This window comes from Etheostoma spectabile, chromosome 15, assembly GCF_008692095.1.
Source record: "Etheostoma spectabile isolate EspeVRDwgs_2016 chromosome 15, UIUC_Espe_1.0, whole genome shotgun sequence".
NCBI lineage: Eukaryota > Metazoa > Chordata > Actinopteri > Perciformes > Percidae > Etheostoma > Etheostoma spectabile.
The window spans coordinates 15,021,836-15,039,465 of record NC_045747.1 but is presented as its reverse complement, the minus strand read 5'-3'; the positions used below and the strand labels follow the sequence as shown (position 1 = coordinate 15,039,465).

General features: G+C 43.2%; 3 protein-coding genes across 4 annotated transcripts in view; 1 reads left to right on the top strand and 2 right to left on the bottom strand.

Moving 5' to 3' along the window:
• The window catches only part of phb (prohibitin), a 4,071-nt gene extending 1,426 nt beyond the window's left edge, over nucleotides 1-2,645 (bottom strand). The window contains exons 1-6 of the mRNA XM_032537907.1: nucleotides 2,533-2,645; nucleotides 1,895-1,992; nucleotides 970-1,131; nucleotides 561-703; nucleotides 364-480; nucleotides 175-270 (exon numbers count right to left, since the gene is read on the bottom strand). Coding sequence (XP_032393798.1) covers nucleotides 175-270; nucleotides 364-480; nucleotides 561-703; nucleotides 970-1,131; nucleotides 1,895-1,979 — 603 coding nt within the window. The 5' untranslated portion in view covers nucleotides 1,980-1,992; nucleotides 2,533-2,645. The remainder of the gene's footprint in view (nucleotides 1-174; nucleotides 271-363; nucleotides 481-560; nucleotides 704-969; nucleotides 1,132-1,894; nucleotides 1,993-2,532) is intronic.
• A 1,295-nt stretch (nucleotides 2,646-3,940) lies between these two features.
• Nucleotides 3,941-9,437, top strand: si:busm1-163l24.3 (uncharacterized). Of its 2 annotated transcripts, none has more exons than XM_032536785.1 (6): nucleotides 3,941-4,062; nucleotides 5,060-5,243; nucleotides 5,624-5,727; nucleotides 5,825-8,584; nucleotides 9,022-9,230; nucleotides 9,321-9,437. In XM_032536785.1, exons 2-6 carry the CDS (start codon nucleotides 5,060-5,062, stop codon nucleotides 9,406-9,408), a joined length of 3,345 nt encoding a protein of 1,114 aa, XP_032392676.1. In that variant the 5' UTR covers nucleotides 3,941-4,062; the 3' UTR covers nucleotides 9,409-9,437. The 2 variants fall into 2 exon arrangements, with proteins under 2 accessions (XP_032392676.1, XP_032392677.1); XM_032536786.1 differs by having other exon boundaries at nucleotides 3,941-4,066; nucleotides 5,022-5,243.
• Nucleotides 9,438-9,977: 540 nt separating this feature from the next.
• Nucleotides 9,978-17,630, bottom strand: part of vat1 (vesicle amine transport 1) — a 30,885-nt gene continuing 23,232 nt past the window's right edge. Inside the window, exon 6 of the mRNA XM_032536787.1 lies at nucleotides 9,978-15,524. Coding sequence (XP_032392678.1) covers nucleotides 15,276-15,524 — 249 coding nt within the window. The 3' untranslated portion in view covers nucleotides 9,978-15,275. The remainder of the gene's footprint in view (nucleotides 15,525-17,630) is intronic.

Genomic DNA, 17,630 nt, shown 5'->3' with positions numbered 1-17,630 from the left:
TTTTAACACAATTATCTGTACTTCTACTTGAGTATGGGAAGTGTGTACTTTTGCCATCTCTGGTGAGCTGCCTTAATTCACATTAACTGTAATAATCTGTCCACACTTTCCCCATGGAGACTTCTTCCCGCATTTCTGAATGCAAGTAGTGTGTTATAAAAATAAAACAAATACCTTTTCGACAATGAAACGGGCCCTCTCAGCCTCCTGCTGGGCCACCTGCTTCATCTCAACAGCCTCTGTAAATTCTTTGCCAAAGGTCAAGTGTGTCTGAAGGAACACAATACAATTATTCCTCCAAGTTAATATCCAACTAAAAAGATAACGTGGACAATGGTGCAAAATGTGCCAGCAGCTTCATACCAGTGAAACGTCATCCAAGATGAGACCGAAGGTGTTTGCTCTCTCTGTGAGATCCTCACTGACCTGCCGAGACACAAGCTCTCTCTGGGTGATGAGCTCACCAGCATCGAACCGAGCCTGGGGGGGGGGGAGATGGTGGAAGTTTATAAAAATAACTGTCATCTGTTTATTTGTAATTACTCTTGACTCATACTCACCACTACAGACTTCAAGACCTCTGTGGTGATGGACGGCAGCACCCTCTCATCATAGTCCTCGCCAATACTGGTGAAGATGCGTGGCAGCTGGGTGGTTACCGGCCGGAAGAGGATACGCAATGTGATGTTTACATTCTGCAGATCTGTGGGTCAATAATTAAAGTAACTCTCACTGCACATATTAGCCTACAAGTGAAAGTGACAAGGGAATTTTGTGTGCAGTATAAGTTATATTCTTTTACATCGCATTTCTACATTAGATGTAAGCCTGGTCATCTTATTTGGTCCTTAGGAATAGCATTTCCAGTAGGCTAGTTGTATCAGAGAACCCAGTCAGACTTAAGAGACAGAACGAGTATCAACAAAAGTGAGGACAACATTGCAGCGGTTTAGCAGATCATTGATGTACCTTTGCTGCCTGTGATGACAGGCACGTTGCGTGGACGGGAGCGGCAATCAAAGATTATAGGTTTCTGAACCCAGGGAATGAGAAAGTGGGTCCCTTCACCAACAACATCCTCTTGCACTCCTCTGAACCGGTCAAAAATCACAGCCCGGTGTCCTGCATCAACTGCAGAAAGGAGAATAGTGGGTCTCTCTTTTTCTTTAACCATGGCATTGTTTTCCTAACATCAACATCCAACCATTTGTTTAAAATCACACAAATTATATTGCTGAAGAGCTACACATTACTACATGACTGTTATCTGGGTTTATTAGACATAATTTAGGAAAGACATTCATCAAGCATTTGACAACACATTCACCTGCAAGAAACAAACTGCAAATACAAAAGACAACCTTCAGAGAAACGCTGGTCATGTTATAAAACACTAGAAGTTTCCTGGTAAAAACACGCTAGATGAATACTGAAATAATAGAAGAATCACGCAATCTGACTTTAAAAACCAAAAGGTTTGCCTCAATTGGAAACATCACTGGCGAGTGGTAAAAGTATTTCTTCAGCTGTGTTTTATTAGACTTAGGATGTGCGATGCATTTCCGTATTCTGCTTATTTTCAAATTCCTAATTTGGGTTTGTTTTTGCAGCTTATGTGTTGTCAAAGTAGTAAACATGTTTTCTTCCGTTTCTTGTGCTTTGTTAATTTGCATGCGTTTTTTTTTTTACTACACGTTGTACTGTGTATGGTTCAATATTCAGCTGTAATGAAATAATCACTCACACGTTTGATTGCTCAGTTGATTGATTAGAATTCGTGACTGAGTGTTGGAAGTGTTCACATCAAGGACATATGAATCACATGTAGGTATGTAAAATTAAAAGTAATGTTGGCAAGATATGGGTTAGTAGGTGTCCTATTGACAGCACTCACCGTTGAAAAGGGCAGAGTTCACAACACCTCCACCAATGGCGAGGGCCAGCCCCAACTTCCCAATGGACTCGAACAGCTTTGCCATGACAGCAATCTCACTAATAGGGAAAAAAGGCCAAGAGGTTGATACAATTAGTACACATCACAAACTTTACTCCTGCGCTGTGTAAAACATTTACGTGTTTGTGACGGTGTTTAAAAAGCCGTCAATCCAGGACCAGTTGGCCTTGAGATGCCAAGGCTGTGGGTGTTAGCTAATTTAGCTAACTAGCTAGCATTAGCTTGTCAGCTAGCGGTGTATTAAGACAGCTTGCAAGCTAAGCCAAGTAAATCGAGAACTGTATCTTAGCGATTACAATTATAAAACACTACTGTTTTTATAATTTAAGATACACTAAAATGACAAAAATGCTTTTGTTAGCAAAGTCAACCCAGGTGACTTAGCTACGTTACGCATGTTATCTATCGCTGATGCAAAAGGGTTGCTCGTGTTCACCTCAACACTTAGCTAGCTTACAATAGCGTATTTTATAGATCTAAAACAAACAAAAAAGTATCCAGTTAGCTTGAAAATTACTGCTATTAACACATGTGGCTATACAATTAAGTCACGCACATTCTTGAATATCATACCTCACCTCAGTTTTGCTCAGATGTCTATGACCTCCACCGGACACGACGTGCGTAATACACATGAAATATCTGCTGCACAGCGCCTGCGCACTGCATGTAGCAACGTGGCCTCTGATTGGACAAAAGACAGACCTCTTCTTCTACGGCTTGTTAAGGTGAGTGGTATTCAACGTAGTATGGCTTACTGCTTACTGTCACCTACTGTTTTTAGAGTCTTGGTGGACTTCAGATGAAGTGATTGATTCATTCATTCGTCAGGTTTTCAGGTATTGAAAGCATAACCTCATTGTACAGTGTGGCATTCAATTCAACATTTTAATCTTAAAAAGATGATCCAAATTAAAGAACTGTTTGATCTGGTGTTTCTGTCAGACTGACCTTAACCATATTACACACATTCTGTGTTTATAAGGTCAAGATCGCTCGATTCGCTGCATTCCTTTGGTTAACTATTGTTATGGCTTTATATGATCAGTAGATCGTTACTAAAGTAAAATACCAATATAAAATTTAAAAAGTTAAAATTACAAGAAAAAGTCCTGGATTTTGTGCTGAGTAAAAGCCAAAAGCCAAAGGAGCCTACTTAAAGTGTCAAAAGTAAAAGAAGCCTGATCTATTAGGTTATGGCATTCCATTATTAGACTATTAATACTGATGCAGAAATGTAATGTAAGAATTTAGTTTGTAGCTGGTTGAGGTGGAGCTGGATCTAACTACTTTAGGCTACAGTTAGGTCTTTTAATTCAGTGGTTCCCTATTGAGGGGTCATGTAAAAAACAGGAAGAGTCATGGAATGATTAATGGGGTAGAAAAGATAAAAAAGCAATTTTGTATTCATGTTTTGACTTTTTTGGGAAATGTTGAATGCTTCTAGTACTTTGGGCCTGAACAGGTATTTAAATGAGAGCATCTGAGACGTTTAGAAAGAAAATGTTTCTTTTGAGGAAATGCTATTATAAAGTACATACGAAACATGATCATGTTTCGTATGTACTTTATAATAGCAGATGAACGGTTTCTAAACTTCAAAGTTCAGAAAACATTCATCTTTAACAAGGCACTGTGTTTTTATATTTATCATCTGTTTTTTAATAAAATAATAAGTTGTCAGAGAAGTGTAGTAGGGTAAAAAGTGAGATACAATATTTCACGTGTAGTGGAGTAGAAGTATAGTATGCTGGCCTAAAATATGCCTCCAAGTTGTACTTAGTACTTGAATAAAATGTACACTGCCGTCACCCCCAGATGTGCGAACCACCAATGTGACTTGTAAACTGTAGGAAAGAACACACACACACACACACACACACACACACACGCGCGCGCACAAGCACACGCGCACACACACACGCGCACACACACACACAAAAGCTACTGTTAAATATTGTTATGGCCTACGTAATGAGACGGCACTTGACCGCCCCCTAGCGCGGACATAACAAATCACACGTTAGTTTGTAGTTTCACTTTTCCTCCATGGCTTGTAGTCTAAAAGTGTGACGATCTTTGAAAGGTAGCGAGAACCACCGTGAAAGGTCAGTAATCGTTACAAATCTTAAAGATATCCAAGATATTGTGTGACATAGTAACAGCGGCGGGTGCAAAGGGAAGATCCGTCGATAGTGCGATAGACGGATTTGTCTGATTTTTTTCCACTTCCTTGACAACCCGTGAAAATGTGGCTTTCCCTGCTCGCTTCTGCCTATGTTTGCTGACATCCTGTAACAATAAACACTCAACATTTTGCGTACTTGTTGCAGGGAGGCTGCAAATTAGACCAACACAGTTTAGATCATAATATGATATATCGTGTGTGTGTGTGTGTGTGTGTGTGTGTGTGTGAAAAGCAACATCTAGTTCATAAAGTTTAAGAGTAGTTCATTCTTTGTCAATTTGTTTCCAAAACGACAGCAGCAAACTGTTGGTAGAAACGAGGAAGAAGGGGAGTTAAGATCCTCATCTGTCACAATCTGCACATATTATTTACTATTTACATTTCATATTGCACGTTTTGAACTGATATGGCAACACGTTTTCTTTAACAACCCAGAGCAAATATCTCAAATTGCATTAAGATACTTAAATATCAGTTGCCATAGCCTGTCATTATCTTAGCCTGTCAATGTTTCAAAGAACCCGCTTTAGAGGAATTAGAGTGAGACACCTTAAAATATTTAGGATTGACAATTATTATTTGCTGAGAATTCCAACAAAAGTCTCATTAATAATGGCACGTGAAATGGACGTTTTGGAGTTATGTCGATGTAGTGTCCTAGTAACCCCCAATAGAGGGTGGTATATTATCAGATATGTCTCCCATCCTATTTAAGGGTGGGGTCTGTGAATGCTTGGCTACATTTTTTTACAAGAACAGCTTCACGAAGAGCTGTTGTGTTTTGACTTTTTGTCAGCATCCTGTTGATGTTCACACTCACTGTTTCTGCAGAATCATAACATGTTTTCGTGCTGCTTTCTTTAATTACTCTTAAAATAGGTTTTTCTACACAGCAGTGATTGTGTTTCTCCCAGCAGATGGCAGAGCCGGGCAGGACTGTGAGGGTAAGTGGTCTGCCCACAGACATTGAGGATGACAGGCTGAAAGACAAGCTATATATCCACTTCCTGAGAGCCAGGAATGGAGGAGGGGAAATAAACTCTGTCACCATTGTCAAGGCAACACCCGTCTCTGCCCTCATCACCTTCGAGGACAGCGCAGGTCAGTGGGGTCAGGGTGTGTGCATGTCTGTGCATATGGAGTGTATGGAGGGGGATTTTTCTGAATACTTAAATGGTTCCATTACAAAATCATGTTGGTGTGAAAATGTTGTTAACAATATTATATTATCTACATTACCACTCAGGTCTGACAATAGAACAGCTAATCCTTCATTTACTTTCACTCTTAAGACTCCAAAATGTAATTGCAGTAATTTGCAAAGTATCAGTAACGTATTTCAGTCTGTCGGCTGTCACCAGTGATTTACACTAAGCTGGAATGTTGACATGCAAGTCAATGGAGTGGCCAATGGTAAAGCTCTTAGTCAGGATGCTTCACAGACTGAGATTGATTTCCATCTGGTGACCCCTCTCACACAGTGGCACAGAAAGTTATTCAACACAGCCTGCACATTCTGCAAGTGGATGAGAAAAGGTATAGAGTCATTGTAACTGAGCACCGTGAAAGCCTGGACCCAGACAAGGTATACTAATGTAGAATATTGGGAAATATGTCAACAAATACTGCATATACAGTAAGATCCATTAGTGTTTGATGTCTGTCTTTTTCTATCATCGTAGGTAATTTTAAGTCTATCGGCAACTGTCGCCCACAGCCAGCTCCCTGGGGGAATGATGGCACTGACAAGGCTTCATAAGAGCCACCCTGATATCCAGATAAACTACAACGCTACTGAGGAACTGTGCACATTGCATGGGGCCTATTCCAAAGTCCAGGCGGCTTTGGCACAATTATTCGGCCATCCTGAAGGTCCACAATCAGCAGAAAACAAGGAATCAGGTCAACCTTCCACCAGTGGCTCCAGGTCCGTTAAGATAGCACAGAAGCCTCATACTCTGGAGTCTGAGGATCAGAGCAGGAAACCTAATAAGCAAAGAAATCCACGACAGAAAGTTCACATTGGCGGACCTTCTGATGAGAACAACTCCAGCTCACATAGAGACCTGGCACCTTATGGTTGGGAAGATCCTGGCCAGACAGAGGGTGCAGCTCTGCAGCTTCCTGGGCCTTCTACCACGCCAGAGGAGGACCTCACTCTAATTGTGGATGCAGACATGTTCCAGTATCTGCAGAAACACTGCCGGACGGAATACCAGCAAATCCTTAGTCAGTATGGGGTTGATGTGGTGGATATGACAAATCAGGGGTTGACTACTCTGTTTTTGCAGGTTGCAACAGGAATGGGGGAGGGTGGTCGAGATCAAGAGGGCCTGAAGTTGGCAAGAAAGGCACTAAGTAGGCTTTACCAAGAGAATGAGACCAAGATCCGTCGAGACAAGCTCTCGAAGAGCATCCTGTCCCTCAGGGGCGGACTGCAAAGGGCGATGGAGAACTTAAGTATCAGATTTCCCAAGCTTCTTCTGAATGAAGATGACCGAAATATTTACATTATTGGGAGCAGTAGTGACGTGTCTGAGGCCAAGCAGTTTCTTCTTCTAGACCCCAGCGAAATGAAGGGTAAGACAGAGGATGTAGCCAGTCTTCTAGCCAGATATCCTCCATACGATTCAGGTTTATCAACTCATGCTGATGGCGAGAGTGTCCCCCTCACCATGTCCTCCACTTTAGATTCTTTGGATGACAGGGTAGATCAGCTGCTGGGCAGGTCAGAGGAAGATGAGAGGATCGCTGAAGGAGCCAGAAAGTATAAACTAGCTGCTCGGTTTAAGGATTTAGGGCCTGCTGCGTTAGGCAGCCGACCAACTGACTTCACCTTACGAGGGCTCTCGTCTCCCAGTAGACAAACACGCCTTGGGCCAATGTTAGGGCGTGATGTGTTTTCAGAAACAGCAGGGACCGCTGACGAAAGTGTCACCAGAGCATTATCCCAAAACACTGGAGGGGACATATTGTTTAAGAGTGGAGATGCTTCCCCTTCATTTGCTTCTATGCAAAATAAAACCTCCTCTGACTCACATTTAATTGATACTCGACCCAAGAGTTTAACATCCCCCCTTAGCACAGCTCAGTCCAGTTTGTCAGGACGTAGCCCACTTCCACCTGTTGAGTCTGGATCCACCTTGAAGCGAGCCAGTAGTTTCTCAGGAACGCCTCTGCAGAAGGCCAAAGTTATGAGTCAGAGGAGTCAAGACGACTCCGGCAAGTCCACAGTCGGAGCCAGGGGCAGGTCCTCTAGCTACAGTAACCAAACAGGGAGGGACAAGCGGGACGTCTATAATGCTAAGATCACAGTTTCCAGTGTGATGTGGAAGCACATAAAAGAAGCCTTCAGCACCCGAGTGGACGACCTGACCTCTGATGTCCAGGTAAAAGAGAGCAGCTCAGATGGTAGCGGTGATGTGACTGTCACCTTCAGAGGGGCAAACATATCCAAAGTGAGTTCATGTCAGCTTGGTTTACAGAAGCTGGTTGATTCAGTTAGTGTAGACTTCTCTGTGCAGGAGCTGTGCTTGTCAGAGCTGGGTATTAATGACCCATTAGATGAAACTTTACAGGCATGTTATGCTGAGGTACGTAGCCGCTTCAGGAAGCTTACCATGCAAATTTTAAAGAAGAGCCTATTTCTTCTTGGTCCAAGGGAGTTGTGTTCTCAGGTAAGTGCTTCACTGCGGGAGGTATTTTCTGGAAATTCAGCCCAAATACCTGAACAACAGGACTTCTCTGGCCCTTCTACTTCACAATGGAATCCATCCACATTTTTACAAATGAATGAGGACCAAAGTACTAGTCTGCGCGGTTCCAGTAATCCTCAGGTGATGCTAGAGAGCCAAACAAGCAAAGCTGATCGGATTGATAATTATCAGGAAAGGATAACAAACCAGAATGGTGACTTTTGTGAGACAGAGCTTGTGAATGGATCTGTTAGCCAATCGTTAGTGAGGAAAGACCCTGTCATTAAAGAGAAGGTGAAATTCTTAGGTACGGTGGAGATGGATGGACACTCTAAAACAGGAAATGATAGGAGTGTGAGAACAACAACAACAACCCCTAGTGATAAAGGCCTCGCCCATCCTAAGAAAGAGAGAACTGTACATTCTGCCCAAAAGGACAGCGTGCAGCAAAGACAAGCGCAGTACTCCGACCCCCCAGAGGAATCAACATCAGGCCTGGGAGGCCGTGGGTGCCTCTGTGTGTGTGGGGAGAGTGAGATGTTGATGAAAACTAAGTGTGGTGCACCCATGTGCTCAAAGTGCCTGGACACTGTACATTTCCACTGCAGAGTTTGTCATGAGAAAGAGCCCATGGCACCCGGCATCCAGGGCAAAATGAGCTACTCTAAACTACACATCAGCGTACCAGGTTACAAGAAAGACTCTGCGATCAAGATCACTTACTGCATTCCTGATGGTATCCAAGGGGTAAGCTTATTCTATTTATTTATTTTACATATTCTCACAGGTAACAGTTGTATCTGATATATTTCACACAGGGTATTGTTTATTGTACACCAGTTTCCTTAATATACTTTTTTTTATGTCTTACCTGACGTCACTTTACAGGAAATATTATTATCCTTTGTAAGGCCTTTTTAATAGAGAAGCTACACGCAGATGGACTTTATCATGTTGTAGTTGACTCCAATATGGTTTCAACAACCATTTAGCTTAACTATTATGATGTATAGAGTACTGGAAAATACATAGTGACATTGTGCGTAGAAAGTGACAGTACTGTACAAGAGTCTTATGAATGATGTGTGCTAAGGTATCACATAGGGCTTTTACAATGCTTTTAGCTAACATGTTTTAATGTCTAAAGACTTTGTTTACGTGGTCTTTGCTTTCTGGCTTACCAGGAGGATCACCCTTCTCCAGGCAAGCCATTCCAAGGAGGGGTGTTTGAAGCCTTTCTTCCAGACTGCGAGACGACAAAGAAGCTGGTGCCCAGGCTGGAGGAAGCATTCAAACAGGGACTCACCTTCACTGTGATGGACAAAAACACAGGGGCCAATGTCACTTGGGACTGCATCCCCCACAAGACCACCCTACTTGGAGGCAAATCAGGGTGAGTGAGGCCAGTGGGAACAGAGCTGTAGAGTTAAAGATCACACTAGACCATGTGTCTGAGCTGAAGTCTTCTTTTTGTCTCTCTCAGGAACGGTTACCCAGATTCCACTTACTTGACACGCTTGTCTGAGGTCTTGACCTCCAAGGGGATCGAGGAGCTACCAGTCAAGTCTTAAAATTAAAAGCAAAATGAGGAGTTCTTATGTAGTTTGAAAAAAAAAAAAAGTTTGTGGTTCGAGTCATTTGCACTGTATTTGTATGGGGACTTCATGAGTTTAAGTTCATGTTGTCTGATAATGTTCATAGAGATTGAAATATTTTTCAGATAATAATTCTGGCTCTCATTGCAGCCATTTTAGATTTTAAAATTAGTATAACCTGTTATAACCTGGCTCACTGTTGCTTACTTCAAGATAGATGATACGAGTTAGACTTTTTCAAACTAAGAGAATATGAAAAATGTGACCAACCACTATTGTCTTAGTTATTTCACATAGCTTACCAACATGTTCTTAATGTCTCAGATTTATTTTGTAAAAGAAAATGCATACTATCCTGTATAGTGTACATGGTACTGTATAAATATCCATTTTTTATCGTCCTGTGTAGTCTTAAGGATGATTTGTGATAGTTTAGTCAAGTTTAAAAACAGGAAGATATTTTTATAATATTAAGGAGTATAATTACATTTTGCTTCTTTTCAGTTTTTTTCAAAATGGGCACAGAAATAAAAAAGCACATCTCCTGACTTTTTGTTACGCTTTTTTTTATTAGTCCTGGAAAACATGTAAGGCATATGGTAACATTACACACTGAAGCGTTACAAGCTCTAGAGGCCATGTGGACAACATGGCACCACGCGGTAAACCCATAGTCAAGCACAGAAGCAGCATCGATTCAAAGGGTTTAAAAAACAAAGTCGAGAAGAGTGTTTGCAACCAGGAAAAAAACAACAACACAAGGAAGGACAGAGTAGAGGAGAACTAGCTTAAAAATCAACCTGTTGGGTATGCCTTGTAGAAAATGGCCATTGGTGACTGAATTCTAACAGGTGGTGTGTAGTAGGATGGTGTGAAGTGAGTTTCTGAAACATTCCCAGAGATAGGTTAAGGTCTCTCGTGAATGAACCGGTTGGCCATGACAGTGCCCATGCTGAGGGTGAGGACAGGGAGTCGGGGCAGTGGATTGGCTTCGGTTGGCAACGTGATACAACTGGAAGAGTATTCTCCTTTTTCACACCACGCCACTACACGACGACTAAACCATCGTGGAAAAAGAAGGTGAGCTGTACACAAACACATGCCTTATTTTCTCTTGAATAAACATGCATCTTAGTACTGTACATGACAAACCCAGCCAGGTTGTACTTCCAAAGCATCTGCAATGTTGCTGTGATGTAAAAATGAGTGCTAAGGAAACAATAGCTGCAGGCAATGTGTGGATGAGTGAACAGAGTTGCTCTGAATTTGGAAATGACCCACTGACAGAGCATCACCTTTTTGACTCGGAATACTAAAGCTTACATTGAACATGGATGGCGTGACAGATGGTTTGTGCAGTGAGTTTGGTGAAACAGACTGATGTTGAGTGTTTTAGGAAACGCAAAATTAGGTCGGCTTCTTACATGAAGTAAACGGCTGTTTGGAATGACCTGAGAAACCATATAAAACAAAGAAATTCACCTCAAAGCTGAACGGCGGGTGCCTGTGAGAGACTTCAGCTTTACAAGCCAAGACAGACAGAAGAGTAGCTATTGGAAATACTATGCTCATTGTCTTAGTGCATTTTTCAAACCTAAAACTACAAGTGTTAATTAGTAATATCAAATCTAAAACTGCTCAGAAAATTACCATTTTGTTTATTTTTTTTTTACTTTGAAACACTGTTTTTCTCCTGTGCATCTCTGAGTTGCTAAGTACTCTTGCATACGTGTCTGGAATGACTGGGAAACCGTTTCAAGATGACATTACACTGCAGCTTCACCATGGTGGAAGTGTGCTCAGGCAGCAAGCCAACTGCCCAACTGATTGAGTTCATCTCAAAGGCATTTTAGCTCAAAAGAACCAAGGGGAAAATGTGAAAGAAAGAGATTATAAGCGGTTTTCCACATGCCAATAACTGCATGCGATTTCAAATTCCAGATGTCAAACTAATGTTTTATTTGCTATAAATGTGTATGGAGAGAGAAGGGGGGGGCGATATGGGGCGGAATTCGGGGTCGCCACTGTTGCACCGGCCAAGAGGCTCTGCGGATGCAGCACAGGAAAAGAGGAACGTCTCTAATAATCCTTGAGTGAACTGAGATCAGCAGTAAAGCGGAAATGTTGTGTCTGGGGCAGGCCAGAGCTGTGCTATGATCAGCCAATAAGCTGGGGTTTTGTGCAGCTGTGTTGCAGTATTGGCATCCCTGCACAGCTGTGTGAAAACATCTGCTCCATCACTTGCTATACAAGCCATTTGGAAATAAACTGAAAGGAATAGAAGTCCATTGAGAGGAATACAGTGGAGTTATGGATTTGGAGGACATTTGCAGATTTCTGTGAATCTATGTCTTTTGGTGGAGTATTGAACCTTAAATGCACCATGTCCAGTCCCTTTTCACTGCGATTCTAATAGTATGGTTGTAAACATTTCAACCTGTTGTGGTCAACATGATGTGAAAGCTGGTAAAACACAGTGAGAAGGGTATGAATACGGAGGGAGGTGCCTCGGATTGAGGTAAGCTGTGTGCAAGGAGAGAGGCACAGTGCAGGCCTACGCTTGAGAAAGACTGCAACCAATCAAAAACTACAAATTGTGTTAAACCTTTTGTAAACTGCAGCAAAAATTTTGTCAGCACCCATAAGCTTTTTGGGATACAAATCTGACACACTATGAAAACTCTTATTTTCACTATTCTTCAAGATTGATGGAAATGCATCCAAAAAACAGAATTGTGTTCATATTTTTTTTTATGCACTGTTAATATTCAAAGCATTGACAGAGGAATATACATACAATTTGGCACACATGGTTCGGACCAACAGAAAGACTTCATCACATTTAAAAGGAGTGCAGGTTGGCAGGTCCCCACAAGAGTATGAACTTTGAACTTTAAACCCTTGGATAACAAAACAGACAAACAAACGGAAATATAAAGGTAAATTAAAATAACATATTAAGTAAAACATCCTCTTTTTTTTGTTGTTTTGTTTTTACTGAAGCGCTTGTTTCTCACATGGCACTCGGAACAGAAGCACCGTCCACAGGTTCACAAAGGGAGCCCAGCAGATTAGAACAGAACACTAACCAGAGGCTGACAGGACACAGTCACTCCCCACACCAGCGTAGCGGTCGCACTCCAGCCCCGTTCACTCCGCCCTGCTCCACATTTTACTTCACACAGTAAAGGATGGATGAATGCTTTGATTTTCGCTGCCACCCAGGAGAAGTTGGCCCGGGCAGGGACTGGCAAGCTGAAAATGAGGGGAACTTTACATGAGTGAGTGTGTGTGTGTGTGTGTGTGTGTGTACGTGCCTGCGTGCGTGCGTGTGTGTGCCACCTGTGCTTTCAGTGAGCTTCAGCAGATACACCGGGAGTGGATGATGGGAAACAGACTGCAAACCTGGAGCAGAATCAAAGCCTGCGGGGGACTAGAGTGCGACTGCCATGCCTGTAAGTGCAATAAGATCAGCGAGCAGAGTGCAAAAATACTAATACCAACTGTCCTCATTACACAGGCCTCTTATCAGACAGGAGGGAGAGACAGAGTAAGAGGGGAGGGTTGTAGCTACATTATACTGTAGCAGGGTAGTGTGAGAGGGGGGGGGGGGGAAATGTGGCATGGGTTGGGTGGGTGCTTTTAAAACCTGACAAATGACCTGAGGACACACACGCACACACATCTTCACACACAATGGCACACCACACACAGCACATGAGGGAGGCCACTCATGCTAACACAACAACTTTTTTTTCATTTTTTTTTTTCTCCAAACATTTTGTTTTGTGTTTTTTACAAAGTCACTAGTCACCATCTGAGTCTCAACGCTGAGGCCGGACTCACAGACAGACAGGTAGGCAGGCAGCCAGGTAGATAAAAGTTTCATAGTTGATGTCGTCCTACATGAAAGATTTAGAGTCCACCCAGTGGGATTTATACTAAGGATTTAGTCCAATGACATTACACCAGTTAGACAAAATTCATAATGGCCATTAGGGGGAGCGGTGCCCTGTTTTTGCCAGCGCACTGCTAATTGCATACAGGGTCAATACTCGGTTTAAATTTCACTGGTTTAAACTGTTTGGGAGTACAATACTAACAACCTTGAAAATGGCTCCACCTCTTCATCTTTATCATCTGAAATCCTTAATACATTTCACACCTGTTGGAATACTGGTCAATAGCACCAATTGTTGGCAAATATAGACTTAGGGAGGCAGAAAAGAGAGACACAGGAAGAGGGAGTCAGAGAAACAGACCACAGTGCCTCCTCTGACGAGCCTGACGCCTGTTGCTATGCCGACCATAAAAAGGGAAATGGAAAGAGGGAGAGCAGAGTGTAGAGACAAGCAGGGGGGGGGGGGCAAAGTATGGACGCTAACTTAAATTGAATTCTCCTCTCACAGGTCAGGGTGATCGACAGGCGAGCGGTCGCTGTGAAAGCAGCAGAATGCCATGGAATGCCTGGAGGAGGATCAGGGAGGAAGAAAAAGGACTGATAGTCACCTTCTTAACTTGCTCATTTCAGACGCTTCACTGTCTCAGCATGAAAGTGCCTCTTTCATCACATTCAGAGTGTGTATGTGTGTGTATGTGTGTGTATTTGTGGCTTGTTTAAACAGAAACAAATTCTCTCTTAATTGGCACTGCGAACTTCTTGCCAACAGTTGGTCAGCTAGAAGAATCTGTAACTAAGGAGAAGGAAGCTGAGCAATGATTTCTGCCTCCCTATTCAACACGGCACAGAACGGCTCATTATGAGGAAAATTCATATTCAGGCAAGTACAAAACTGTAGTCACTACATTAACTTCACTGAAATTGGACTGGAACCCATGCATTATGGTGCGATCTCATTCTACACTCATGGAGAAAAAGGAATATCGAAGCTAAGGCCAGATATATATATATGATAACCAATGTTAAGCCTTCTAGCACTAACACCATTGTCTGAGCAATCAAACATTATGATCAAAACCACGATGCAAATATCTCCAGGGGAGCTGGGGTGCATCAGCCAATCACAGGCATCTCTGACTCATCCTCATGTGACATAACTAAACATTGGACACTAGAAGAGCAACGTGTGGGTGGTTTGGTTCTCCATTTATCTGCCTGCCTCTGTGCCTGTCTGTGGGTCCGCCCGTGGATGGGTTGGGGGCGGTGGTTGTGGTGGTGGTTGTGTGTGGGACTCGGGGGATAGGGGGTGGGGGGGACTCAGCACAGTGAGGGGGGGAAGAGGAGGTGGCAGGTGGAAGTCAGAGCAGAACAATTTAGCACGGTGGGAGTTGAGGTGCGGAGGGGCTTGGGGGTCGAGGGTGGGGCCGGAGTGCGAGCAGGGATTATGGTTGTCAAGGAAACAGTAATTTGCCCCAGGCCTGGACCGTACCCACAATCCCCCACGGCTCTTGTCTCTTGTCATTCCAGATGGGAAACATCTTTCGAGTGTTGTGGCTGCCTTCTCAATCTTGTGAGGCAGAGAAGTAGGTTTCGGTGCTTACAAGGTGTTACAAGTGATTGGACATTTTTTTTTTTTTTTTTTAAGAGATAAATGCAAGAATACAGGATGGGAAGGGGGTGGGTGGAGCCAGGCCTGAGTAATTACTGCCACTGTGGAGTCGAGAGGGTGAGGCGGAGGGGAGGTGGACGAGATGAATGACTGACACTGGTGTAATCATTTTGTAATCTACCCTTCTAACTCCTTCCAATCCTTACACTCCACCCCACCTTCCCACCCCATCCATCTCCTTCTTCATCCCCATCCCCCCCACCCCCCGCCCCACCCCCCAGCTCCCAGGACACAAACTCCCTGCTGCTCTGCTTGACTATCTGTTCCTCCCTCTCACTTCTCCTCCTTGTTGGGCTCTTCCTTCTTCTCCTCCTCCTTCTTGGGCTCCTCTTTCTTCTTGTCGTCCTTCTTCTCCTCCTTCTTGCCATCGTCCTTCTTCTTGTCATCCTTCTTCTTGTCCTCCTTCTTCTTGTCCTCCTTCTTGGACTCCTCCTTTTTCTCCTCCTCGGGCATCGGCTCTGTGTTGAGGATCACTTTGCCGATGTTGTTCCTCTCCTGCATCTTTCTCATGGCATCGCCCACCTGCAGGATGGACAGAAGGAGAAAGTTGGTTACGTAAAGCGAGATTGAAGAGTGAAGGGGGAAAGGACGACAAGCAAGATTTTAAATACACCTGTCATTGAGAAAAATCTATTGAGAGTACGCATTAGTTGCCGGTTCCTCCTTCAGCCACACATGTCCAAAGCAATACGAGCCTCCTCATATTTTGTTCCCATAATCTTCTGTTTTGATACCACAGACTATAAGCACATTTTACAGGCTCAAATATAACTTTAATATGCACTATATGAGAAACTGCATTTGTTTAGATGAGACTGTTATAATCTTTGAGGGGAAATGAAATTGTTGCAGCAGCAAAAAAGCAAAGAAATAAAGGGATTACAGAAGGATAACCAAATAAATGAGTGGAATAATATGTACCGCAAAGAGATACTTTTAATATCAGAAAAGTATTAAATATAATGAAATGTGTATGATAATACGTAGACAAAAAAGAAAATTGAGACATGAAGCAGAAAGTAATCATTTTATCTAATATCCCAATGCCACCAAACAACAAATGTATTTCAATCAGAAAATGATATGTGTTGATCATTGTGCATTTAAAGTTAATGACAGTAAGGAGGGGGCGTGAGGCAGATTTCCTGAAGTGGGAATGATGGGGTTGGATCTGAGACCTTGGTTCAATCCCGGTCTAGTTTAGGTGTAAAATATTATAGGTGCTGGCATTTTTAATGATGGGTCTGATGTAAATTCTTGTATCATAATTTCTGTAAAGTTGTGAGCCAGTGCAGATGACTCAATCAATAAACTGCTGCTGTCAGATAGTGCTACATCTCATTTTTTAAACAAATGAAGAGGGAATTTTGCACTAAAACTTTAACCTATTACCATTCCTGATAAATTAACCGAAAACGCCAATCCAAGGCGTGCCCAGAAGTTAACTGCAATTTGTTCTGGAACCATTTGGAGAACATGGCAGTCCGTGGGTATTTATTGATGTAATAATGTGTTTTGGACTTTTACTGGACTGGATCGTCTGGACGTGACAACATTGTTTCTTGTCAAAATGTTATTCAACTGGTGGATTACTATGTGGCCTCATAGGTGAGTTGCCTCAATTTTGCAACTGTTTGCTTGTTGAGGTGTTGAGTGTTGAACCTTAGCTTTATGAAGCTCAGTGTGAATTCCTTCAGGAAGACTTCTAAACTAATCACTTCCCTCTCTACTAACTAACTGAACAACTGTTGGAGGCATTCAATTTTCTGTTCTGAATTTTCACGACCCAATCACAGCATGACATCCCTGCTTTAAATCCGTTCTCGTCTCGTCTACTGTCAGTTGTCATTTCAGACAAAGAATGCGACCCTCCTCCTCCCCTTCCACCTCCAGTCATCTTCGGCCATGGCACCTTGCTTTTGGGCTCGCCTTTGGGGACAGACACTCTAGTGTTGACAGCTTATCAGCCCCATCCGATGATGGATCGACTAACTTGGTCCATCCGACTGTAAAACGTAACGGGGAGAGGAGACTCCCCGCCACACCAACCCCACCCTCCTCTTGACCACCGAGCTCTGTCCACTGTCTGTTCCTGCCTCTGCCGCTTCCCCCTCCCTCCTTCCTCCAATCCCCCTCTTCGTGCGAGCCAGGCAGACCACCTAACGACCAATGCCACGGCAACTGCGCCATCTCCTAGCAACGTAAAGCCTGGCTGAAACGTGGCCCTGACGACTCAGACACATGGTGAAGAGGGGGAGTGTGGGAGTTCGCAGTGAAGGGGAGGAGAGAACGAAAGGGAGCAACTGGTGTCCTTCAGATGAGAAACACGCCTTGCCGAAAGTGAAAGGGAGGGTGGGGGGAGTCCGGGAATTATAACAATCATTTTCAATGTGAATGAAAGTCACAGTGAGAGCGACTGAGGCTCTTTTGATGACTCCAGCCACTTCCACTCTTCACTTTCACAGCTCTGGTGATCTGTCGACATCTCTGGCTCCCAGGCATCTCGGACAAGAGGGTGCTATTTGAGGCTTCGGACATGATCTATTATTCTCCTGGGTATCAGTGCAGATGTAGATAATGAACCACAATAAAACACAGGAGAGAGGGATACCGCTAATTTCTAAATAT